This window comes from Somniosus microcephalus, unplaced genomic scaffold (assembly GCF_052327205.1).
Source record: "Somniosus microcephalus isolate GS21.2 unplaced genomic scaffold, FLI_Smic_1.0 scaffold963, whole genome shotgun sequence".
Classification (NCBI taxonomy): Eukaryota; Metazoa; Chordata; class Chondrichthyes; order Squaliformes; family Somniosidae; genus Somniosus; species Somniosus microcephalus.
In genome coordinates, this window is record NW_028226150.1 from 9,642 (window position 1) to 36,362 (window position 26,721).

Below are 26,721 nucleotides of genomic sequence, written 5' to 3' on the forward strand. Positions count from 1 at the left end.
GGAACAGCACTTTTTTAGGAAAGGAAGGGCAAAAATTGATGGAAAATGTACTTGTTAGAACTTAGCCCTTGTCCAGTACTTAGTGAGTATTGTTGAAATAGTGATTCTTCCATCACTTAAAATCTCTTGACCCATTTTGATCAGATTTATTTTTGTGTTTCCAGCTTTGCGATATTGTACCACGTAAGGCAATAACGAAACACTGCAGCGTCACAGTTTGTGAAATAGTAATGCTTCAGTCCTGTGCTTCCTGATTTTCAAGTTTTTTGGGAGTGTCCAGCCTCCATGCTAGCCCAGGCCACATGCTCAAAAGGTTCTGCTTTGTTTCGTCACAACTAAACAACAGCAAATGTATTTGGGATGTGTCTAGGATCCTGTGCATCCAACAAAAGGAAGTGGCTTGCATGGCTGTAGTGTTAAAAAGAGGATTTTTTTCTCTCTTTATAAGCAGATTATTGCAACTGTTCTATAACCATGTAGAGCATGGCTTTTCTGAAACTGCAGATTCGGTTGCGCAAGGAAAGTGAGCCATTTCTCCACTTAGTTTTTGTTCTTCAGCGACCCGGATCAATACTTGGGGTTAAACCAATCTTCCATGGTAAGTAGCGCTACTGCACTGAAATTGAAATTTTCTTTGCATTTGCAAATGAATGAATGCACTGTTTGTGAAAATAACTCGTAACAAAGTAAATTTCAGCAGAGTAGCGTTACTTTTGGTCAGTGATGGGCAACATGACGACTTGTTTTCTTATTATTTCATGGGATTTTATTATGGTGTGACAAAACCGTCTTTCTGGAAGTGATTTAACTTTAATTGTGAGAGAAATGGTTTGCTTAATTTACCAGTGAACTAGCAAGCTTTGCTGGTAGCCTGAAGTGGTGCCTTTTAAAAGCTGCATGTAGGTTGCAGCTGTGATCTTTATCAACATGTAAATCTTACAACATGTAAATTATTTTTCTTGTCTGATTTGTAACTGAGCACCCAGCTGCTATTTTCCCTGAGAGATATAACTTGTTACCATTTTGTTGTATTTGTTTCTAGTCATGCAGTTCCATCACCACAATAAATTTAACATCATAACACTAGAACTTTTAGGAACAGGGAAAGGAAATCCGGTCCAACAAGCTGATCCTTGTTTTATAGATCAACTCCTCATAACCTCCTCCTTGCTACTTCCCTTAATCCCATCTCCCTCCAGAAAGACTCTTAATTATTTCCTCAACACATTAATACTGTGCACTTCAATTACCTTTTTCAGTAACTTTGCACAGTACGATCAGCTTTTGGGTGAAAAAAGACTTTTGAAAACGTCCGGCTTCCTTTCTTACTCCTGATTCTCCCAATTTGTAGGTTGTGAACCCTTCACCATTAGCTCAGGAAGCAAGGACACCCTCAAAGCCTCCTTGAAAAAGTGTAACATCCCCACTGACACCTGGGAACCCCTGGCCCAAGACCGCACAAAGCGGAGGAGAAGCATCCGGGAAGGTGCCAAACACCTCGAGTCTCTTCGGGAGCAAGCGCAGGCCGCGCAAGGAGCGCACGTCAACCCAAGCACCCGCCCCTTCAACCACCGTCTGCCCCACCTGTGACAGAGACTGTAGGTCCCACATTGGACTCATCAGTCACCTGAGAACTCCTTTTTAATGTGGAAGCAAGTCATCCTCTGTTCCGAGGGACTGCCTAAGAAGATGATTAGCTCTGTGTTTATTGCAGTTATGTCCACAATCTTGAATAGTTCAACTACTTCTTCTCGCAGTGTCCTCTTTTTTTCTAAAATAGTAAAGCCACATTTTTAAACCTTTTCTAAGAACTAAACTTCCTGATGTGCAGAATCGCCATTGTTGCTCACTTCTGTACACAATCAAGGCCAAACATAACCTTACAGATTGGGTCTGGCCAGTGCCTTCGATAACCAAATGCAACCTCTCTTCATTTGTATCCTGCTAATGCAAGCCTGTACCTTATTTGCTTTTCTTACTACATCCAATTATTAATTTATCCTCTATAATAGTCAGCGTTCTGTGAAAATTGTGACGTTTCGATTTGATTTTCTCTGGTAATATGGCAATGGATAGTTATTTCTGGATAGGCTGTTGCCCAATGGATGCAATACTTCTGGTTATAGTCACTTCTAAAGCCATTGTAGATATTCTCTCCTTTCTTTTGTTTCATTCCCCTTCCCTGCTCAGTTAGCCCTAGGATCACGGGAATGACAGAATGTTTGCTTATGGACGCTGATAACGTTGCTTTAACTATTTGCCAGGTGATACATTAGAGGCAACAAGGAACTGCCATCTTAAAGTAACAATCTGGCAAAATGATCTTCCCATTAGATGTTGAAGTTCACATGTTGGCGAAGAATTACTTTGAGTTTGAGTTTTTTAGTCCGAAGCCCAGCATCAGTCCCACTGGCCTAATGATTTATATGTTTACAAAATATTCGGCTCCCTCAATGGTTCACTGTGTAAATGCACCACTTTCATTGTTACTGAGCCATACAGACCAGCAAAGTCCCTGCTTCAACCTCTGTCTGTACTGAGCTAGCTGATCTCCATCAGGGTAGGGGTAGAGGCATTACTACAGCTTCAGTGTCCCTGGGCCAGGGAGAAAAATATGGACAAAGATCCTCACTCCTGATCATGAACCAGCGACTCCTGGCGGCACGTTTGTGTCTGATCAGGTGAGGACTGGATTGGACTCGGCTGCGATGCCCTGCCTTTGCCGCTACATCCAGGCAAACAGCCTTTTGACATTCACTACCTAAACATAAGCACAAAGAGTGAACACTGAGGTGAATTACCAGAGGGTTGCTTGCACCCATGACACCCCGCCTTTCAGTGGGAAGGAGAGGAAACTGGGAAGAGAGTGAAAGCCCTTCTTTCTGTATTTGTATCTAATCCAGATGTAACATACCTATAGGAAAATCATCCAGGCAAAAACCAGTGGAACCCTTTCCCTAGAATGAGGCCAAATGTCACCCAGTCCCCACTGAAAACATGGAAGTTCCTGAAATAGTGAGTCAGGGAGTTAAGGTTGCCCACATGTTTTACCTTTTTGGTTTTCACCATGCTACACCATATTCTGCCCTGAACTGCCAGTTGGACTAACCTTCCTGTGTGCCGTCAGTTTAAAATTTAACCTCTACAAGGCATTCTGTGATTGAAGTACACATATCAAACAGATATAGTAGAGGAGATTTCACTTGTCATTCGGAAAGCATTTCTGAATCCAAACACTGAAGACAGAAATAAGATGGAAATTGAATTCATTATATGTATGTGTAACTCACTAAAAAGACCTTTACCATTCACTTAATTGCGGTATCTTTCCTTTATTGTTCTACATATTTTAGATTTTATTTGGGTTTGTTATTTCATTCCCCTCGCAAAAAAAAACTCTTCATGAATGTTATACCATGCAGACGGTGAGAAACTTTCACTTTTTTTGCCTCCTCAGCGTCTGTGATGAATATCCTCGGGTCGACTATCCTGTGGGTTAGATGCAGATTAAAGTTCTATAACTCCACCCCAAAAGAATGATTTACACTCCCCCTCCCGCCGCCCCATACTCCTTAAAAGGCACTACTCCCTCCCGACTATTCCAGCAGCAGTATCATTTCCCCTGAAAAACAAACAAACACACACACACACACACACACACACACACACACACACACACACACACACTCTTTTGTTTGATCTAGAGTGAGTTTCTGGGTGCTGTTTTATAGGCAATTTTATGGTGTGGATTTACATTCATTATAAGAAGACAACAGATTACCTCGGCTCTTTTTTTATTGTAGGCCTCTTAAAGTCAGCAAAGAAGTAAAAACTAGTTTCGTGCCTTATGATCTTCAGGGGATCTTCAAGCACTTCCCAACCAATGAATCAATTTTGAAGTGTAGTCACTACTGTGTAAGCAAGAGGTTGCTATCCCATCCTCTTGGGCTAAATTCAAACCTGGATGGGAGAGGAAAGTCTTTTCACTCACAGCGTCACCCAGGCCCTTAAATCCAATGCAAATTAGTGCATAATAAAATCCAACATTAATTGTGTGGAAAAAAGGTTTTCAGTTTTTGTGGCTCTGTTTTGACTTTTCTAATTAGCAGCTTGTATTCTAAACGTCGCTCAGCATGATTATTACCTTTGTTTTTTTGTTAAACCCTGTTTTTTTTTAAAATGCACTGGAAATTAAAATGCATTAGTCACTGTACCGTACTGGTATGATGCTGCATTCATATACTCTGCATCGTGATTGTTGCCCATCACAACTTCTGGTACTGTAGCTCTGTTGATAGAATGAGATTTTACTTATACCCCCTGTATTGGTTTTATTTGCCAGCTGGCAGTGCCCAGTGAACTGATTGCTTGTGTTGGTTTATTCACAGGTTCTGAGAGCTCGGAGTTTATTCCTGCAGATGACAATGGGGAATTTTCTCCAAGGTGCAAACGACTCAAGACTGGAAAGGAACTGCAAAAGGATGTTGAGATGGTGGGTGACCAAGAAGAATCTACTGCAAGGCCACTTAACATGTTCACAGACTGCGATGATGGTTCAGCTCAGCAGACAAATGGCTTTGTCGGTCAGAACCATATGGAAGCCAGTGTGGAAGTTATATTGGAAGAAGATCGTGGTTTTGAAGAAACTTCCATGTATTGCAACAATCTCAACAAAAACCAAGTGCTGGATGATGATAAACTGTATAAGTGTTCTTACTGCAACTATACAACTAACCAGTTGGACAAGTTTAAGTGTCATTTCCTAATTCATGAAGGCCAGAAGCCTTCAAGATATGTCCATGCATCTGGCCAGTTAGGAACCCTTGTGCAAACCCACACTCCGAAAAAGCCCTTCAAGTGCACCTACTGTCATTTTGCCTGTGATCGTATGATAACCCTATCGCGACACAAGAGGAAGCACATGAAGAGTAAGCCTCCATTGCAACTAAAAGAGAGCACTGTTTCAAGGAAATTCCTGGCCTTACAGGCAGATTATGATGCATCCACCAGGGGAAGTGAAGAGAAGAAGCTTTTCAACTGCTCATATTGCAGCTATACATCGTCATTGATGGGGAATCTACAGCGCCACATCTGCATCCACCTTGGAGAAAAACCCTTTAAATGTGACCAGTGCTACTATGCAACTGGCCAGTCTGGGAACTTGAAGCGCCATAAGCTAACTCATACCCAGAACAAGTCTTTCACTTGCAACCAATGTGATTATGCATCTGGTCAGATGGGGAATCTGAAACGTCATATGCTGATACACACAAGGAAAAAATGCTTCAAATGCAGCCAGTGTGACTATACAGGGGACAGCATGGCAGATTTAATGCGACACAAACAAAACCACAAAGACGACAAAGATTTACTACAAAATAATGAACCAGATGCAATCATAATGAAAGCAAATGGTGAGGAGAAGCCTTATAAATGTTTGTATTGTAGCTATGCGTCACCACTGTTTGGAAATCTCCAGCGACACACCCGCATTCATCTAGGAGAAAAACCATTCAAGTGCAATAAATGTGATTATTCGTCCTGTCAAATGGGGAACCTTAAGCGTCATACACTCACTCACACGCGTGAAAAAATGTTCAAATGCCGTCACTGTGTCTATGTCTGTAGTAACTTATTAGACTTAAAACAGCACAAAGAGTCTCACGTAAAGGAAAAGATTCTACAAGATAAGGAAAAGCTTCTACAGGATAAGCCAAGTGTCACCAATGATGCCTCGACCCATACTCCTGAGCAAGTTGCAACAGGCATTGGGGAGGAAAAGCCTTACAAATGTTTATATTGTGATTATACGTCATTATTGTTGGGAAATCTCCAAAGACACACTCGGATTCATCTTGGAGAGAAACCCTTCAAATGTGACCAGTGCGGCTATGCAACTTATCAGTCGGGGCACCTTAAGAGGCACAGACAGACCCACACACACAAAAAATCACTCAAGTGTCGCTTGTGTGACTACGTCTGTGATAACATGGCAGACCTAAAGCAGCACCAGCAAGAGCACACTGAGAAAACTGGAAGCGGAGAAAAGAAGCCTTACAAATGTACGTACTGTAATTATGTATCTTCCTTATCAGGGAACCTGCAACGGCACATCCGGATCCATTTGGGAGAAAAGCCCTTCAAATGTGACCAGTGCGAATATGCATCGCACCAGTCAGGAAATCTCAAGCGTCACATAGTAACTCATACTCGGCCCAAGTCATTCAAATGTGGCATCTGCTACTATACCTGCAACAGTGCAGTGGAATTAAAAGAACACAAGGAGAGTCATGTCGAGAAAGAATTGCTGTTGCAAGACGACAAGAATGGGAATGAAAAAGCTCAAGAACTTTATTCCTGCAAGCTGTGTAGCTTCGTTTCGGAGTACCCAGGCCACCTCATGCGGCACATGAAAACACACAATGCAGAGAAGCCCTATAAGTGTCACTACTGTGAATATGCAACAGTGCAACAGGGTAACCTTAAACGGCATATATTGATCCACACCGGGGAAAAACCCTTCCGATGTGATGAGTGTAATTACACCTGTAGCCGCATGGAGAATTTGAAGCGACACAAGCAAATTCACGCAGAAAAGGCATTCTCGGAGGAAGGGGAAGGCAGCAGTTCAGTAAAATCTGAAAAACCCTTTTGTTGTGTATTGTGCAATTTTAAAGCCCAGTACCCAAGTATCCTTGCAAGGCACATGAAGACGCACGTGGATGTGACCAAGAAACCCCAGGGAGCCCAACGGGTCCGCACAAGTAGACCTTTCCGATGTGGCCAATGCACTTACTCTAGTTGCAATATGACCAGCTGGAAGGCGCACCTGCAGAGTCACGTGAACAATGAAGTGGTGCCACAGTGCAAGGAAGAAAGTGAGTGTGAAAATGCCCAGAAACATTTTTCTTGCAATCTGTGTGACTTCATCACGCAACACCCGAAAGATTTAATGAAGCACATGCAAACACACAGCACAGGCTCTGTGTCCAGTGATCCCCAGTCCCCTGCCACAGAGACAACTGTGCATCAAAGTAGTGAAAACATCTTCTCTTGTAAATTGTGCAGTTTTGTCACCCAGTACCCCAACCACTTCATAATGCACATGAAAACACACAGCAAAAGTGAATACCAGTGTTCCCACTGCGATTATACCACCAAGCAATCTGGGAACTTCAAGCGCCATATCCAGGTTCACTTGGGTGTAAGGCCGTTTAAATGCAACAAGTGCAACTATGCATCTATTAATTTTGCAAACTTGAAGAGACATTTGCAGACGCACATGAAACAAACGTCTAGCCAATTGGATTCCTCCTCTTCTGACATTGCTGACCTGGTACAACAGGACAGCATTAGCATCAAAAAAGAGATGGAGGATGGTCTATGCTCACAGGAAGATGGCCTTGAAAATGATGACGAACCTCCCTCCGGTGAGTCGAGTGGTCCTTTCTCCAGCGATGTTTCAAGGAATTTGAAACGGAAGAGACAGTATAAATGTTCGCATTGCTATTACGCAACTATAGAGTTGGGGAACCTCAACCGACACATCAGGGGCCACAAAGGAGAAAAACCCTTTCAGTGTAGCCAGTGCAATTATGCTTCCACCCAATTAGTCAATGTCAAACGACACCTTCTAACGCATGCAGGAAAGAAATCCTACCAGTGCACCCAGTGTGAGTTTGTGTGCGACACCAAGGCGGCCTTTAAACTCCACAAACAGAATCACGTGGCAAGTGTGGAGGTAAAGCAAGAAGAGGAGAATGAGAACAGCCTTAGCAAAGAACAGAGAGTCTTCTCTTGCAAGTTGTGCAATTTTGTCTCTCAGTACCAGAGCAACCTCATAAGGCACATGAACATACACAGCTACAGAAGACCATATAAATGTTCACAGTGTAACTATGTCTCTGCTCAACTGGGCAACCTCAAACGACATATGAGGAACCATATCAAGAAAGAAAACTTCCAGTGTGACCAGTGCAACTACTCGTGCGCTTCTATGACCAACCTCAAGCGACATGCCGGGGTTCACACAAATCGGAGTCCAATTGTGCAATAAAGGGAAAGTCTTCATTGGAAAGGACAAAGTGCCCTGTTCAACAAATTGGGTCTTTGAGATGAGCAGCACTCAAAACCTTGGCAGACACAGACATGAGGAGCGGTGCAAATGTTTCCGCTGCACGTCCAAGTGAAGTAACGTAAAAAGCTGTAGTGTGGGCGAGGGAGCCCTCCAGTGCATGCAGTGTCACAAGACTGAAGGGACTCGGCAGGGCCACAATAGTCTAAACTCATTTCCAGAGAACAAGAGGCTGTGCCACTTTTACAGCTATACTTGAAATCATTTAAAATCTTAAATACATCAGTGTGCCCATAAATAAGTTTTGTTTGTTTAACAGACAGTAGAGTGAAGCCTGCCATTCTGGTCACTTTGGTGGAATTTCCACCTGTCTTAAGCAGCTTATTTTTGTTGCAACCAGTAAGTTTCAGTCACAAAAGTAAAACCGGAGGCCATAAATTTCAGTTAGTGAAAAGTCAATTTAAAATAGATATATTAGGAAGAGCTTTACTCAAAGAATGATAAATGTTTGGTGATATCGTAGAGAGAAAAAACATAAGGGGCATTCATGATCTAGTTATAATGGGACAGTTCGGGTACTGGAGAGATGGGGCTGAAAGTTCATTTTTTTCCCCCTCATCCTTGACTTTTCTTATGTTACATTTTATGTTTAAAATTATGTAAATAGGCATGAAGAGGTAAATAACCTAATGAATGTACATTAGCAGATGGGAGATACTGCAGTTCCATTATAGTCTTGCAGTGATCAGTGACTGGCTGAATAAACAAAGCTGCACATGTACTTTTTTTCTTGGCAGACTGAACCTCTTCAGTTTTTCCAGGAATACTACAGTAGATTTACACTGGGGTCGTTGAGTTAGATTAAATCTGAATAGAGTGCTTAATCGCATTAAAAAATAAAGCATAGTTGTGATTTTTTTTGTTGATAATTTATATATTTAGTTTTGATTGGAGAACTTCATTTAATATTATGTGCTTCTAAAATGAATCTGGCTGCTACCTTGACAAATGCAAAACTGTACCACTTTCAGTAATAATTGCAGTTAAGTATAGGCTTGTCCATGAAATACTGCTTTATCTACAGCCATGTCATGGAGATATCCTTTAAATCCTCACTTGTGTGCCCTGTGAATTGTAAATTTCGCAATTTCAGTCCGTTTAGAATGAATCCTCTAACAGTAGATCCAAACCTGATTTTATTAGAATTTGAACGGTTCTGGTTTTGTTCTGGATGCACCAGAAGTGGAATGTCTACTTCAGGCCAGTTAGACAAAAAAAATTATGAATCTAGGTTGTAGTGTACAGAATCTCTCTCTTGTGCAATAACACTATGACATCCTATGCGTCATTGCGTGAAGCACTCTGGGATCCAGCATCGAAAACCCAAACCCAATTCCAGTTATACTGCAGCAAGCCAGATGTCAGCAAAACCGGAAGCAAATCAAACGTGTTGTTTTGGTTTCAATTTTGATAGTTCAACAATAAACCTGAGTAAGTTCTAACACGGCAAGCACTGATACTTGATCTGAGTTTCAGGTAGAGGTGGTGCCCTTTAATTTTTTCCATACATCACTGATCCATGTGACCTCAATGAAACTTGATATGAACAAACAGCTCAGGAATGGTATACCTCGTTTACACTTTGATTCGGGGACTGTAATGTAGACTCCGCAATCAAATCTGTGCGTGTGGAATTAACTGAGTTCCCCTGTTTTATACTGATGGGCAGCTGTGCTGAGAAGCACCAGCCGTCATTTGTTTTGATTTAAATTTTGAAAGTGTAAATTTAATTTGCAGCCAATTGGAGTTGGCAACCAGTGCAGGAGAGGAAGAAGTGGTGGGGTGATTGAATAGGGGGAGAAGGTCTGCTGAATTTGTATCGCCAGACCACTTCTCAAGCCTGCACACGAGAGATCTGGTTCATATTTGTGTGGTTTCGTTTGGCTGTTCTCTCCACAGATGCTGCCCGACCTGCAGAGTGTTGCCAGCATTTTCTGTTCTTGTATTGGCAAATCAGGGTTGGATCTTGATCAGTTTGACCTCCATTTGCCTTGAGGCAGTGGAGAGCCAGGTTCAAATTCAGCAGTCGGGGAGACTATTTCCCTCACACAAATAACAAGTTTCCGCTTCTGAATTCATCCCCCGGGAGAGCACTTGCTCAAACTATTCTTGTGGCTTCTGTGAAAGGGAACATGATTTTATTTTCTAAATGATTAATTTTTACTTGCAAAAGTAAGTATTTAAGCCTCATGCTGCTGTGCTGTGGAGAAACACCGCTTCCTGTAGGATATTTTCGGTAGTGTGATCAAGCTATGCTCTGGACATATATAGTCTGTAGTTTCGACAATATAAATACCACAGACCTTTCGTTAGTAATAAAACCTATATTTAAATAAAGCAAGGTGTTGAAGTAATTAATGGTAATTTTATTCAGAATTGTAAGTGCAGCTTGAAATTGTTGATGGCTAACAAAATATTGCAATAGTAAATTTCAGTTTTTTGTTTTGGTGGCTACTGGACATACTGTTACTGTAATATTGGGACAGAATTTACTGTAAAAATAACGGAGAGGCTAACGGCGCTCACCGCTATTTATTTCTGCGCAAATTGCACAGCAACTTCAGGCGAGGACAGATATGGAGTTAAGCACAATAATCGGGAAGTTGCTGTCAGAGATGCGCCACTCCTCCGTAAACTGCGCGGAAACGGCATCTCCTGCACTTACTTGGTCGATGGGAACTAAACTCGCCAAAGAAAGGGGAAGCTTGTCCATTTCGGTCTACGTACCCTTTTTAACAGCCTGATGAGTCTTAATTACTGCCAAATAACACCTCTGGCACTGAAAATTCACACTTATAAGTGTGGAGTCCTCATTGCTTCAGCTTTTAATTGTTGGAGGTTTTTTTAATTAAATTAATTTTCTTGTTTATTTTGTCTTTTTTTTCTCTCAATTCAATCTTTATTTTTATTTTTTTATTTCTGCGTTATTGTCCTATCAAATGTTCTAGGTGTGTCAAGGGTGACTGTTGTAACTTTGTGCTTCACATTAAGAGCATTGCAGTTTACTTGGAAGCCAAACTGACAACATAGAAGATAGGAGCAGGAGTAGGCCATTCGGCCCCTCGAGCCTGTTCTGCCAATGAGATCATGGCTGATCATACAAATTCAGTACCCTGTCCCTGCCTTCTCCCCATATCTCTTGATCCCTTTAGCCTTAAGAAATATATCTAACTCCTTCTTCTTGAATATATTTCATGAATTGACCTTAGCTGCCTTCTGTGGTAGAGAATTCCACAGGTTCACCACTCTGGGTAAAGAAATTCCTCCTCATCTCTGTCCTAAATGGCTTACCCCTTATCCTTGGACTGTGACCCCTGGTTCTGGACACCCCCGCCATCGGGAACATCCTTCCTGCATCTAGTCTGTCTAGTCCTGTCAGAATGTTATAAGTTTCAATGAGATCCCCCCTCATTCTTCTAAACTCTGGCGAATATAAGCCTAATGGACCCAATTTCTCTTCATATGTCATTCCTGCCATCCAAGGTATCAGTCTGGTGAACCTTTGCTGCACTCCCTCCATGGCAAGAACATCCTTCCTCAGATAAGGCGACCAAAACTGCACACAATATTGAAGGTGTGGTCTCACCAAGGCCCTGTACAACTGCAGCAAGACATCCTTGCTCCTGTACTCGAATCCTATCGCTATGAAGGCCAACATACCATTTTGCCTTCTTAACCGCCTGCTGCACCTGCATCTTAGCTTCAGCGACTGGTGCACAAGGACACCCAGGTCTCGTTGCACTTCCCCTTCTCCCAATCTATTGCCATTCAGATAATCTGTTTTCCTGTTTTTGCCACCGAAGTGGATAACCTCACATTTATCCACATTATACTGCATCTGCCCAATCACCCAACCTGTCCAAATTATACTGGAGTCTCTCTGCATCCTCCTCACAGCACACACGTCCACCCAGCTTTGTGTCGTCTGCAAACTTGGAGATATTACATCTAGTTCCCTCGTCTAGGTCATTAATATATATTGTGAATAGCTGGGGTCCTAGCACTGATCTCTGCGGTACCCCACTAGTCACTGCCTGCCACTCGGAAAAAGACCCGTTTATTCCAACTCTTTGCTTCCTGTCTACCAACCAGTTCTCTATCCAAGTCAGTACCTTACCCCCAATCCCATGTGCTTTAACTTTGCACGCTAATCTCTTATGCGGGACCTTATCGAAAGCCTTCTGAAAGTCCAAATACACCACATCCACTGGTTCTCCCTTATCTATTATACCAGTTACATCCTCAAAAAATGCCAGTAGATTAGTCAAGCATGATTTACCTTTTGTAAATCAATGTTGACTTTGTCTGATCCTGTCACTGTTTTCCAAGTGCTCTGCTATTACATCTTTTATAATGGACTCTAGCATTTTCCCCACTACTGATGTCGGACTTGCCAGTCTATAATTCCCCGTTTTCTCTCTACCACTTTTTTAAAATAGTGGGGTAACATTAGCTACCCTCCAATCCATGGGAGCTGTTCCAGAGTCTCTAGAATTTTGGAAGATGACCAGCAATGCATCTACTATTTCTAGGGCCACTTCCTTAAGTACCCTAGGATGTAGATTATCAGGCCCTGGGGATTTATCGGCCTTCAATTTCCCTAACACCATTTCCCTACAAATACTGATTTCATTCAATTCCTCCCTCTCATTAGACCCTATGTTCCCCAACATCTCTGGGAGGTTATTTGTGTCCTCCTTTGTGAAGACAGAACCAAAGTATGTATTTAATTGGTCTGCCATTTCTTTATTCCCCATTATAAATTCCCCTGATTCTGACTGCAAGGGACCTACGCTTGACTTCACCAATCTTTTTTCCTTCACATATCTATAGAAGCTTTTACAGTCAGTTTTTATGTTCCCTGCAAGCTTACTCTCATACTCTATTTTCCCCCTCTTAATTAATCCCTTTGTCCTCCTTTGTTGAATCCTAAACTGCTCCAAATCCTCAGGTTTGCTGCTTTTTCTGGCCAATTTCTATGTCCTCTCCTTGGATCTTATGCTATCCCTAATTTCCACAGTTGAGTCACCTTTTTTGTTCTATTTTTATGCCAAACAGGGATGAACAAATTTTGTAGTTCATCTATGCGATCTTTAAATGTTTGCCATTGCCTAACCACCGTCAACCATTTAAGTAACGTTCCCTAATCCATCCTAGCCAACTCGTGCCTCATACCATCATAGTTTCCTTTATTTAAGTTCAGGACCCTAGTCTCTGAGTCAACTACTTCATTCTCCATCTTAATGAAGAATTCTATCTCATTATGATCGCTCCTCTCCAAGGGGTCTCGCACAACGAGATTACTAATTAATCCTTTCTCATTACATAATACCCAGTCTAAGATGGCCTGATCTCTAGTTGGTTCCTCGACAACCAGAAACCTGTGTTTATTTTTTGTTGAAATGTTGTAAAAACCTTTCAATGATCATGATTTCCATCAGTTTTCAAAATGGTTCAGAACAACGGTAAATTCAGAGGTGCCCAGGAAAGAGAGATCCAGCAAAAAAATCTTTGGCATTCGTAGGTATTAGTAATTTTAATAAGCTTTTTAAATAGTTAGGTTCTCTCTGATCTCATATTTCCCATGGGATTGTTTAGTCAGTAGCAAAACTACAGGCAATAATACTGTCAATCCACAGTGGATTCCTTGCACAAAGGGGAGGGAATAGATAATCCAGGTGCAGTGTTGGAAACGAGACTTCTCCACAAGACATTAGTACTCGGTAATTTTTTGTTTGTGAGCGTAAAGGGCTGTAATTTATTTTTGCCTTTTAATAACCATTTGCTTTTAGGGGTTTGTAAACCTAGATTGATCAGTTAGTGCGGTGTCACAGTTGCAGAAGCATGTTTCCAGTAGTCAGTTATATTGTAATTAAAATAAAGGTCAAGGGACATCCTAGCCAGCAAAATTTAATACTGTAATCCGGACTCTCTGCTTTATGTACTGTTACTGAAGTGCTGATTGACCAACCACCACCCCCCCCCCCCCCCCCCCCCCAAAAAAAAAAAATGCAAGATCATGGAAGTTAACCAAAAGTATATCTTTGAAGCAAAAGAAAAAATGTGATTACTGGTTTGAACTGATTAATGATCTTAACAATCTGACGTTAATGTGCATATAGTACTCTCTTTAATAAAAAAAATTTAAAAAACTGTTTGACACTGTTTGAAAAGAACAATTGCTGTGTACTTTGAGCAAAAGTAGTTGCAGATCACGAATAACGTTACCCCTACAGAGAAAAGGGACTATTGGAAATGCCATTACTGAAACGTTTTGTGGTTTTTCACTGCATATTACTGGGCTAAGATTTATACTATTGTAAAAGTAAGCATTTAAGCTGTTCAAACACATCATTATCGTCTAATATTTGCATTTCCAGATTCTATTTAGTGTAATTACTGTCATACAAATTATAAACCAGTGGGTCTGCAAGAGATAGAACAAGGACCTAAAACTATCACTCAAAAATGTCATGAAAATGACTCCGATATATAGAAGAGGTATAATAGCAAGCCATGGAAAGTGATCTGTATCTCAGCTGATCTGATGACTTGTGAACAAAGGTCAGGAGTGAGATATAGACATTGTGATTATAGATTATATCCCATGGTGCTTCAAGTTTACTACACTCTAGGTATCAGTAATTAAAGTTAGATGCAAACACATTTTAAATATATGTACTATGATTGTGGACTGGTTCTGGTAAAATCACTAAAATTATTTTCTCGCAGTGCTGTCTCTTAATCGTCCTGTCGTTTTCTTACAAGTATAAAATCTATCATGGTGGTGACTGGTGATGTCCTGGTTTGTCATGAGTATCATCCATCAACACAGTGATCCTAGATACTAAATCTTGAGCAGTCACTTCACATTTTTTCCAGTTAAGGTTTCAAGAAAATATGGATCTTGGTGTGTTATTTTCAACTAAAATGTTATTTGAAAATGAAATGATTTTTTTTTGTAACCCAAAAAAATAAGTAAGTTATAAACATTGAATCAAGCTCAACTTTAAAAAGGATTGTTTAAACTGAATAATTCAAAAGCAATTGCTACCATAGATATGATAAATACATAATACAGTATCTCATTAAGGATTGCTTTCATCAGACTTGCAGTTTTTTTTAATGACCACTGGATAGCTCAAAAAAGGCTCCAAGTTCATATACAAGTTATATTGGTCAGAATGTAACATTTATGAGATAAAAGTGTTTGTTTTATAGTTTATCCCTCATTCTTGCATCTATGAGAATCAAGAACCAGCAAACTACAATTATTGCAGACACTAACGCCGGAATTTTCCCCTAAAAGAACAGGTGGGTTTAGAGCATGAGGGCAGTTAAATTGTTAAAAATGGGATTCCCGACCTGATCCTGCCCACTTCCGGTTTTGACGGAGGTGGGACGGTGGGCGGGTGCCCAACCCGCTCCAAAGGGGCGGTACATCAATTTAAATATCCTAATAAGGCTGGAAGCCTTTTTTTTTTAACCTCCATTTTGTTTTTAACTGCATGTGGACGAGTTCCACACAATTAGTGAAACCCGGCAGTTAAACCGAGGCAGGGAATGCTGCATCCAGGAGGTAAATGGCTTTATACCTACCTCCTGGATCCAGGGTCCCTACCTAATCTACTCCCTCCATAATCTGAGACCCTCCTACTGGCGTCCGATTGCCTCCAGGCCCTCCAATCCCCACCATGAGGCCTCCCCCCCCCCCCCCCCCCCCCCCACCCCACCGATGATGCTGAGGCCGGCCACAATCGTCTGGTGTCCGGCCCCGATCTCTCTCAATTCAATTCAAATGCTTTATTGGCATGAAAGTTTACAGGGAACCATATTGCCAAAGCTTACATAACCAAAAGTACAGTTTTCCAACATTCTGTAGGTGTCAAACAATTTTGACCTTCGTTGGGTACATACAATATTAATTTAAACAGTCGTTGAACATCGTTGGGTACATTCAGTATTAATTTTAAACAGTCCTCAGGTTGTGACATGTTGTTACATATTTGGCACCAAGGTATGGTCTGTCTCCTCCCAGGACTAATCTTAATTTTGACAGGTCATCCAATTCTTTGAAATCTGGGGTTGTTTGGCTGAGCTTGTCAAATAATATGTTTCTTGTTTTGTTGAATTTTTCGCATTTTAGGAGGAAGTGCATCTCTGTCTCAACCTCGCTGGCCAGACATTGATCACATATTCTATTCTCTCTAGGCTGCCAGGATTTCTTGTATCTTCCTTTTTCAATTGCCAGTTGGTGGTCGCTTAGTCTGTACCTGGTGAGGGTCTGTCTCTGTTTTGTGTCTCTGATGGTCGAGAGATAGTCTGCCAGTTTATATTCTCTTTTTAGGGCCCGGTAACATTCTAATCTGCTTTGGCTTTTGGTTATTTTGTTCCAATGTTCCAGGTAGGTTTCTTTGCATTGTTTAATGATTTGGTTCACTCGGATTGGTGTTTGGACAGCAGTGTTGGTCTAGGACTGGTCAGGGTCCGGCTGAGTAGGAGTACTTGGTTTCAGTAGCAGCTGACACAGGGGACTCTTTTCTGGGTTTAGCTCTTGGGTCTGGAAGGCTTTAAAATGAAGGGTGTCTGGGGAGCTAGATTTGAGGTGATTTAGGAAGTTTAGTGCTCGTTTTTGGATGTTTATTATCAGTGGGTATCTGCCTAGTTCGGCTCTGCATGCATTTGTTGGCGTTTTCCTTTGGGTGCGAAGAATGCTTCGGCAAAATTCTGCATGTAGGGCTTCTATTGTGTGTTTTTCCCATTTAGTGTAGCTGTGGTGATTGAGCGGGCCCCATACTCTCTTTCTCCTCCTCTGCCGCCCTGCACCCTCCCGATCCTCCAACCCAATCCCAGGGTGACAGCACCCCCCCCCCCCCCGATCCCCAATACTGCCATGCCAATCACCGACCCCCCCCCCCCCCCATGATCCCTGAATATGCCAATCCCCCAAGCCCCCACTAATTGCCGACCCCATGATTCTCTCCTCTTTCTCCCCCCCCCCCCCGATCCTTGACCATGCTGACCTCGCAATCCCTTCCCCAGACCGACCCCTCGCATCTGAGGCCCATGCGCCTGCAGCCATGGCTGGCTGAGGCCAGGAATCTGAGGCCTCACATTCAAATCAGGCCCTGCCGTTAAAGTCAGGGCGGGGGCCCCAACTCGCCTCCCTTGAAAAAAATTCCGGCCTCAGAGTAGCCGTTACAAGTACATCAGTTTGCAGACTGGAAAAGTCAATGCCTAATCTGTCGGTTACACTGGAAAACCCTTACATAATAGATGTTGGGTTGTTGCTTTGCAGATCATCTGTATTGCAGTGGTTGTGTTGTGTGTTTTGGAACATGGAATCATTGCATTTCCTCACTTGTTAACTTCATAGGTTGTGTGCATCTTTATTCTATCTGCAGTTTTGCACAAACTGTGATTGTAATTCTTCAGTGAAAATACTTGATTACATCCACATGAAAAATTCACATTCTCCTGATTCTTCATCACAAAGCATATAATATTGCACTGTTATAGTTACTAAACCTGTTAATAGACCAATATGGTGACTAACAGGACATTTTAATTACTTCCCAGTTTGCAAAGTTTCTTAATTTTTCTTTCTGCAACAGTGTATAAGAATCCCTGTGACAGGGGAAACGGCAGAAATAAGTCATGTTGGGCATTAAAATACCAGACAAATAGTGATGTCGCTGTGCTTGCTCGCCTCGGAAACTCAAAGGGGGGGGACAAGGCTGCTATAGGTTGAACTGTTACATGCAGGTCGAGGAGCAGAGGTGAAAACGGGCTTTTATTTCACTAGTGAGAGACCTGAATAATTCTTCCCACACCCCAACCACACACTTCTCCAGTTTTCTTGGCAATTTTAATTTATTTCTGAAATATACAACCTTTTGAGTCAAATAACAAGCTGTCCATTAATGCTTGGCAGTGCATCCCAATGACAAGTATGTGTCTTTCATGAACTATATTACATTAGAATTTCTTTATATCGGGGTGTGTAAACATAGAGTACTTCATCTTTAATGTTATATTTGCCTGTTTTCTATATTAAATTACATACTTTTGCAGCTAATCAGTTTTTCTTCGTTAATTCCCTTGTCTCCTTTTATTATTTTTTAATAGGTCCAATTCCACATAAATACATGTGAAAATCATGGAAGTGCAAGTGAAAGACAGGTTCACATTTAAACGGCCCTTCATCAGAAAGGCCGGGCCTCTGCTGAGGATGCTGATCTCTCAGCACTTTGTCAGCATTTTAAGCACTGACTGGTAGCGCCAAAGCTGTTTAGATTCCAGGGCCTAGAAATTCGGTGGGCTGCGCCAGCAGTTAGCACCTAAAGAGGGCACTCAGTGGCTTTAACGCCACTGGCCATGCCTCCCGCGAAATTTAGCAGGGCGCTAATGGCGGCGTTAGCCTGTAGCACTGCACCGCCACCGATGACATCATCGGTGTGCGCAGCGCCCTGAATGCGATATTGTGTCGCGCCCCCCCCCCCCCCCCCCCCCGGTAGCGCTGGTCGCAAATCGCGACCGGTTCAGGGGGGCCTACCTGTGGCGGTAGTGGTGCAAATTAAAGGGAGGTGCGGGGCGGCCATTTTTTTCGGTGGCCGCCTGCCAGCACCTCCTCGTGCCGGCTTCCTGATTTCCCCCCCCCCCCCCCCCCCCCAAGACAGTGCCAGCTGTGTCCCGAGAGCCCGGCACTTCTCGGTGCCGGGCTCTTTTGCCGGCACTCACGATCGGTGATCGTGCTGGTGCAGGCCCCTCCCCTTTAAGAAGGGGAGGAAGGCCTGCAGTACCGCAGCGCGCCATGGCGCTGCGATATTCAGTTTGAGCGCCCCAAGAGGGATGTGGGGCGCCTCGAGCAGCGCCCCGCGTCCCTCTTGGGGCGCTCAAACTGAATATCGGGCTGGCGCTCCCGGCTCCTTCCGGGGCGGGACTTCTGGTGCCCAGGCGAGCTTGGCGCCCCAAATGCAGTGCCACCGAATTTTTAGCCCCAGGTGTTTAAATGAACAGCTGTCAGACAGACTTGGACCCTGGTTTTAACTGCCTGTACATGACGGAAACCGGGCCGAGGAGGGGCGGGCGGTCATTTAAATTAAGTTACCCCCCCCCCCCCCCCCCACTGATCCTGCTTCTTTCCTGCCATGCCCCCATATTTGAGCAGTCGAGCAGGACACCGGCAGGAAGCAGGCTCCTGTTCTGTTTTAAATGGGCAGACCGGCTCCGCTGATGTCACCCGGGCCCGCTCTGCAATCGCTGCCTGAGCTGGGAAGCAGTGTCGGCTCTCCGGTCAGCCAAACCTGTGGGGAGCCGGACCCTGGGTCAGAGAAGGCCCGCCCAGTGAGCTGGTTACATTTTTCAGCTTTCCTTGTGGGCCAGGGCCTCGCGGGGATGACTCAGGCCTCCCTTCCACCGGGCTTACCCCAAGCCCACCCCTGGTCGCGGCAAGGCAAACCCCCGATCACTGCCCCGAACTCTCGGCTTCCCCCTGAATGCGACCTCCTGCAGCTTTTATTTGAACTCCCGCCCACTGGCCAGGCAGTCAATTTGGCTGGTGGGCAGGACGCTGCTACAGGTTATTTAAATGAGGCCACGCCATTAAGATCATCAGGTCCTTCACCCCCCTGCCCCGCAGACCTTGCTGGTTTTTCCCCGCGCTCCCCCACATCTTCCCTGTTAATATCGGAGCCTTAATGTCAATATTGAGTACAAAAGTAGAGAAGGTATGCTGATTAGGCCATAACTGGAGTATTGCGTCCAGTTCTGGTCACCACACTTTAGGAAGGATGCGAAGGCACTTGAGAGGGTGCAAAGGAGATTTAACAGAATGGTTCCGGGGATGGGGGATCTTCAATTCAATTTTATTTGTCATATATGCAGCAAACGTGTGTACTGCACAATGAAATGTTGATTTTTACGAGTCCTCCCAACATTAGAATAAATATGGCATAACAATGATAAAAATACTAATAGAAATACAGTAATAATAAATAAAACAATGGTAATAAATTATTCGTTCATGAGTCTTATGGCCTGGGGGTAGAAGCTGTTTCGAAACCTGCTGGTACGAGACTGTATGCTTCGATATCTCTTGCCGGACGGGAGCAGGGTGAAGAGGTTGTGGCTGGGGTGGCTCGCATCTTTAATGATTCTCAGGGCCTTCCCCTGGCGCCTCTCGGGGTAGATATCCAGCACAGCAGGTAGTTTAATTCCTATAGTATGTTGTGCAGCTTTCACCACCATCTGTAGAGCCTTGCGGTCTATGGCAGTGCAGTTGCCATACCAGGTAGTGATGCAGCCTGACAGGATACTCTTGATGGTGCACCGGTAGAAGTTGGTGAGAATCTAGGGGGCCATTCCAAATTTCTTCAGTCACCTGAGGAAGAACAGGCGTTTGTATGGCTTCTTGGTTACAACGTCGATGTGATTGGACCACGTTAAGTCCTCCGTAATGAATACACCCAGGAATTTGAAGCTACTAACCCTCTCCACCTCAGCCCCTTCAATGTAGATAGGGGTGTGTCCCTCCCCCTGCCGCTTCCTGTAATCCACGATCATCTCCTTTGTTTTGCTGATGTTGAGGGAGAGGTTGTTGTACTTGCACCATTCTGCTAGGGCTCTTACCTCCTCCCTGTAGCCTGTCTTGTCGCCATCTGTGATCAGGCCTACAACGGTAGTGTCATCAGCAAACTTGATGATGGAGTTGGAGTTGTGTGGCCTCGCAATCGTGAGTAAACAGGGAGTACAGAAGGGGGCTGAGCACACAACCCTGGGGAGCTCCAGTGTTCAGGATCAGTGTGGAGGAGGTATTGCTGCCTATTTTCACCACCTGGGGTCTGCCCGTCAGGAAGTCCAGGATCCAGTTGCATAGGGAGGTGTTAAGTCCTAGCTCACTGAGCTTGTTGACAAGCTTGGAGGGGATAATGGTATTGAATGCTGAACTATAATCAATGAACAACATTCTCACATAGGTGTTCCTCTTATCCAGGTATGATAAGGCAGTTTGCAGTACAGTGGCGATGGCATCATCTGTTTGGGCGGTAGGCAAATTGGAGTGGGTCCAGTGTGTCAGGTAGCAAGGAATTGATGTAGGTTTTGACCAGCCTCTCAAAGCACTTCATGATGACAGAAGTGAGTGCTATGGGGAGGTAGTTGTTTAAACAGGTTACTTTTGTTTTTTGGGGGACTGGAATAACCGACATCATCTTGAAGTGGGTGGGGACTACAGACTAGTACAGTGAACGGTTGAGTATATCCGTAAACATGGCTGCCAGCTGGTCAGCGCATGCTCTAAGGACACGCCCAGGGATTCCATCTGGACCGGGTGCTTTGTGGGTGTTTACTCTCTTAAAAGTCTTACTCACGTCAACCACGGAGATTGAGAAGACCCAGTTGTCCTGAGTCGCGGGCGCCCTTGTAACAGGCCAGTTGTTGTTGGCCTCAAACCGGGCATGTAAAGTGTTGAGGCATTACTGGGCATGACACAGCTGGGTTTCCCTTTGTAGTCTGTAATAGATTGTAATCCACTCCACATCCTTCGCAAATCTGAGCTATGATAGTGTGACTCCACTTTGTCCGTGTATTGTCTTTTTGTATTTTTGATGGTTTTTCTGAGGTCATACCTTGATTTCTTGTACTCACCCATGTCCCCAGAATTGAATGCGATGGGCCGTGCTTTTAACATAGCACGGATATTGCCATTTACCCATGGTTTCTGGTTGGGAAATGTTTGTACAACAATACTCGGAACAACGTCGTCCATGCACTTGTTTATGAAACTAATGACTGAATCTGTATATGTGTTGATGTCATTGTCCGAGGCATTCCGGAACATACCCCAGTCAGTGGAATCAAAACAGTCTTGTACCATAGCGTCTGATTGATCCGATCAGTGTTGTAGAGATCTCATCACAGGCTTTTCCTGTTTCAGGACAGGTTGGAGAAGCTGGATTTGTTTTCATTAGAGCAAAGGAGGTTGAGGGGTGATTTAATCGAGGTGTACAAGATTATGACGGGTTTGGATAGGCTAGACGGAGAAAGGCTGTTCCCACTAGTCGATGGTACAAGGACTAGGGGGCACAGATTTAAGGTTTTTGGCAAGAGATACAGGGGCGATGTGAGGAAAAACGTTTTTGTGCAGCGAGTGGTGAGGACCTGGAATTTGCTGCCGGTGGAAGTGGAGACACTCGATGTTTTCAAAGGGAGACAGGATGGGCACCAAATATGAAGAACAAGTGGTACCCACCACCTGCCTAGCTGAGACCAGCTAACTCAGTGCAGACCAGGGATTGCACCTAGAACCTCCTCTTATATGGTTGAGTGACACATTGGGTAGGGCCTTTAGCCACGCAAGCACCAGGGAGGTCTGTTATACATTGCTATGTTGGTCCTCTGAGAAAGGGTACTGCATGTTCTGTGTTGTAAGGTCACTGCGTTTTGACATGCTTAACTGCCAGTAGTTTTTTTATTCATTCACAGGACGTTGATGTCGCTGGCAAGGGCAGCAGTTATTGCCCATACCTAATTGCCCTTGAGAAGGTGGTGGTGAGCCACCTTCTTGAACCACTGCAGTCCGTGTGGTGAAGGTACACAGTTGTTAGGAATGGGGTTCCAGGATTTTGACCCAGCGATGATGAAGGAACATCAATATATTTCCAAGTCAGGATGGTGTGTGACTTGTAGGGGAACTTGGGGGTGGTGGTGTTCCCATGTACCTGCTGCCCTTGACCTTCTAGGTGGTAGATGTCTTGGGTTTGGGAGGTGCTGTCAAAGAAGCCTTGGCGAGTTTCTGCAGTGCATCTTGTAGATGGTACACACTGCAGCCACAGTGCGCCAGTGGTGGAGGGAGTGAATGTTGAAGGTGGTGGATGGAGTGCCAATCAAGTGGGCTGCTTTGTCCTGGATGGTGTCGAGCTTCTTGAGTGTTGTTGCAGCTGCACTCATCTAGGTAAGTGGAGAGTATTCCATCACACTCCTGACCTGTGCCTTGCAGATGGTGGAAAGGCTTTGGGGAGTCAGGAGGTGAGACACTTGCCGCAGAATACCCAGCCTCTGGCCTGCTCTTGTAGCCAGAGTATTTATGTGGCCGGTCCAGTTAAGTTTCTGGTCAATGGTGACCACCCCCCCCCCCCCCCCCCCCCAAATGGTATTGACAATCAACCATTGTTGAATCCCCCATTATCAAGTGGAGGTAGTTAGACACTCTCTTGTTGGAGATGGTCATTGCCTGGCACTTGTGTGGCATGAATGTTACTTGCCACTTATCAGCCCAAGCCTGAATATTGTCCAGGTCTTGTTGCATGTGGGCACGGACTGCTTCATTATCTGAGGAGTTGCGAATGGAACTGAACACTGTGCAATAATCGGTGAACATCGTCACTTCTGACCTTATGATGTTGGGAAGGTCATTGATGAAGCAGCTGAAGATGGTTGGGTCTAGGATACTACCGTGAAGAATTCCTGCAGCAATGTCCTGGGGCTGAGTTGTTTGGCCTGCAACAACCACAACAATTTCCTTTGTGCTCTGTGTGACTGCAGCCAGGGGAGAGTTTTTCCCTTGATTTCCATTCACTTCAATTTTACTAGGGTTCCTTGATGCCACACTTGGTCAAATGCTGCCTTGATGTCAAGGGCAGTCACTCTTCTCTCACCTCTGGAATTCAGCTCTTGTCCATGTTTGGACCAAGGCTGTAATGAGGTTGGGAGCAGAGTGGTCCTGACGGAACCCAAACTGAGCATCAGTGAGCAGGTTATTGGTGAGTAAGTGCTGCTTGATAGCACTGTCAACGATACCTTCCATCACTTTGCTGATGATTGAGAGTAGGCTGATGGGGTGGTATTGGCTGGATTGGATTTGTCCTGCTTTTTGTGGACATACCAGGGCAATTTTCCACTTTGTAGCTGTACTGGAACAGCTTGGCTAGAGGCGCGGCTAGTTCTGGAGCACAAGTCTTCAGCACTACAGCCGGGATGTTGTTGCGGCCCATAGCCTTTGCTGTATCCAGTGCGCTCTGCTGTTTCTTGATATCTCATGGAGTGAATTGAATTGGCTGAAGACTGGCTTCTGTGATAGTGTGGACCTCCGGAAGAGGCCGACATGGATCATCCACTTGGTTCTTCTGGCTGAAGATGGTTGCAACATTTCAGTCTTGTCTTTTGCACTTGCATTCTGGGCTCTGCCATCATTGAAGATGGGGATATTCATGGAGCCGCCTCCTCAAAATAGTTTAATTGTTCACCACCATTCACGACTGGATGTGGCAGGACTGCAGAGCTTTGATCTGATCCGTTGGTTGTGGGATCGCTTAGCTCTGTCTATAGCATGTTGCTTTTGCTGTTTAGCATGCATGTAGTCCTGTGTTGCAGCTTCACCAGGTTGGCGCCTCATTTTTAGGTATGCCTGGTGCTGCTCCTGGCATGCTCTTCTACACTCCTTATTGAACCAGAGTTGGTCCCCTGGCTTGATGGTAATGGTAGAGTGAGGGATATGCCCAGCCATGAAGTTACAGATTGTGGCGGAATACAATTCTGTTGCTGCTGATGGCTCCAGCGCTTCATTGATGCGCAGTTTCGAGCTGCTAGATCTGTTCTGAATCTATCCCACTTAGCCCGGTGGTAGTGCCACACAACATGATGGAGGGTGTTCAGCGAGAAGACGGGATTTCGTCTCCACAAGGGCTGTGCGGTGGTCACTGCTGCCAATGTTGTCATGGACGGATGCATCCGCGACAGGTAGATTGGTGAGGGCGAGGTCAAGTAGGTTTATTCCCTCATGTTTGTGTTCTCACCACCTCCCACAGGCCCAGTCAGGCAGCTGTGTCCTTCAGGACTCGGCCAGCTCGGTCAGTAGTGGTGCTACCGAGCCATTCTTGGTGATGGCCATTGAAGTTCCCCACCGATAGTACATTCTGTGCCCTTGCTACCCTCAGTGCTCCTTCCAAGTGGTGTTCAACATGGAGGAGTACTGATTCATCAGCTGAGTGAGGATGGTAGGTGGTAATCAGGAGGTTTCCTTGGCCATGTTTGACCTGGTTCCACGAGACTTCATTGGGTCCGGAGTCAATGTTGAGGACTCCCAGGGCCACACCTTCCCGACTGTATAACACACTGCCGCCAACTCTGGTGGGTCTCTCCTGCTGGTGGGACAGGACATACCCAGGGATGGTGATGGAGGAGTTTGGGACATTGGCTGAACGGCTAGATTCTGTGAGTGTGAGTATGACTGTGTCAGGCTGTTGCTTGACTAGTCTGTGGGACAGCTCTCCCAATGTTTTCACAAGTCCCCAGATGTTAGTGAGGAGGACTTGGCAGGGTCGACTGAGCTGGGTGAGCCTTTGTCATGTCTGAATTCGGTGCCTTGGTCAATGTCAGGTGGTCCGTCTTTTTTTTGTTTTTTTGTAGAGATTTGACACAACTGAGTGGCTTGCTCGGCCATTTCAGAGGGCAGTTAAGAGTCAATCACACTGCTGTGGGTCTGGGGTCATATAGGCTAGACCGAGTAAGGATGGCAGATTTCCTTCCCTGAAGGACATTAGTCAACCAGATGGGTTTTTATGACAATCCAGTAGTTTCCTGGTCAGCATTACTGATACTAGCTTTTTATTCCAGATTTATTCCTTTTAGTGCAAAAACAGCTGATTGCCATGCTTATAATGGACATTTCCTACATTACAACGGTGAATACAAGTGAGGTGGAGGGATTTAGGGAGAGAGTGACATAGTAGGGCTGAGACAGTTGAACGCTCTGCTACTGATGATCAAATGGAACATAACACAAAAAATAGGTGCCGGAGTAGGCCATTTGGCCCCTGGAGCCTGCTCCGCTATTTAATGAGATCATGGCTGATCTGATCTTGGACTCGGCTCCATTTCCCTGCCCGCTCCCCATAACCCTTCACTCCCTTATTGTTCAAAAATCTATCTCCACCTTAAATATATTCAATGACTCAGCCTCCACAGCTCTCTGGGGCAGAGAATTCCACAGATTCATGACCCTCTGAGAAGAAATTTCTCCTCATTTCAGTTTTAAATGGGCGACTCCTTATTCTGAAACTATGCCTCCTAGTTCTAGATTCCCCCATGAGGGGAAATATCTCTGCATCTACCTTGTCGAGCCCCCTCAGTATCATATGTTTCAATAAGATCACCAATGATTAGGCCTAACCTGCTCAACCTTTCTTCATAAGTCAACTCCTTCATCTCCGGAATCAACCTCGTGAACCAGAAGCAATGCACTGGAAGCCAGAGTTTAAAATAAAAAAGGACTAGGTATGGGACATAAGGGTGGAGGAATTAGAGACATGGTGGGATGAATTGTAGAGAAGGACAATGATTTTGAAATTGGTGCTTTGGGTATAGGGAGCCAGTATAGGCTGTAGAAGACTGGAATAATGGGTAAAGCGGATTTAGTGAAGCGCAGGATGCGGGTGGCTAGATTTTGCATGAGTTGGAGTTTATGGAAGGTAAAGGTTGGAAGGCCAGCAAAAAGGGCACTCTGGAAAAATTGGGTCTGGAGGTGGCAAAGGTGTGGATTAATCTTTCAACAGAAGTGGTAAGTGATGTTGTGGAGGTGGAAAATGATC

General features: G+C 44.4%; 1 protein-coding gene across 1 annotated transcript; it reads left to right on the forward strand.

The window, feature by feature from the left end:
* Positions 1–483: 483 nt before the first annotated feature.
* On the forward strand, positions 484–14,291 carry LOC147080930 (uncharacterized). The gene is made up of 2 exons (XM_085981016.1): positions 484–598; positions 4,305–14,291. Exons 1-2 carry the CDS (start codon positions 484–486, stop codon positions 8,054–8,056), a joined length of 3,867 nt encoding a protein of 1,288 aa, XP_085837142.1. The 3' UTR covers positions 8,057–14,291.
* Positions 14,292–26,721: the final 12,430 nt, after the last annotated feature.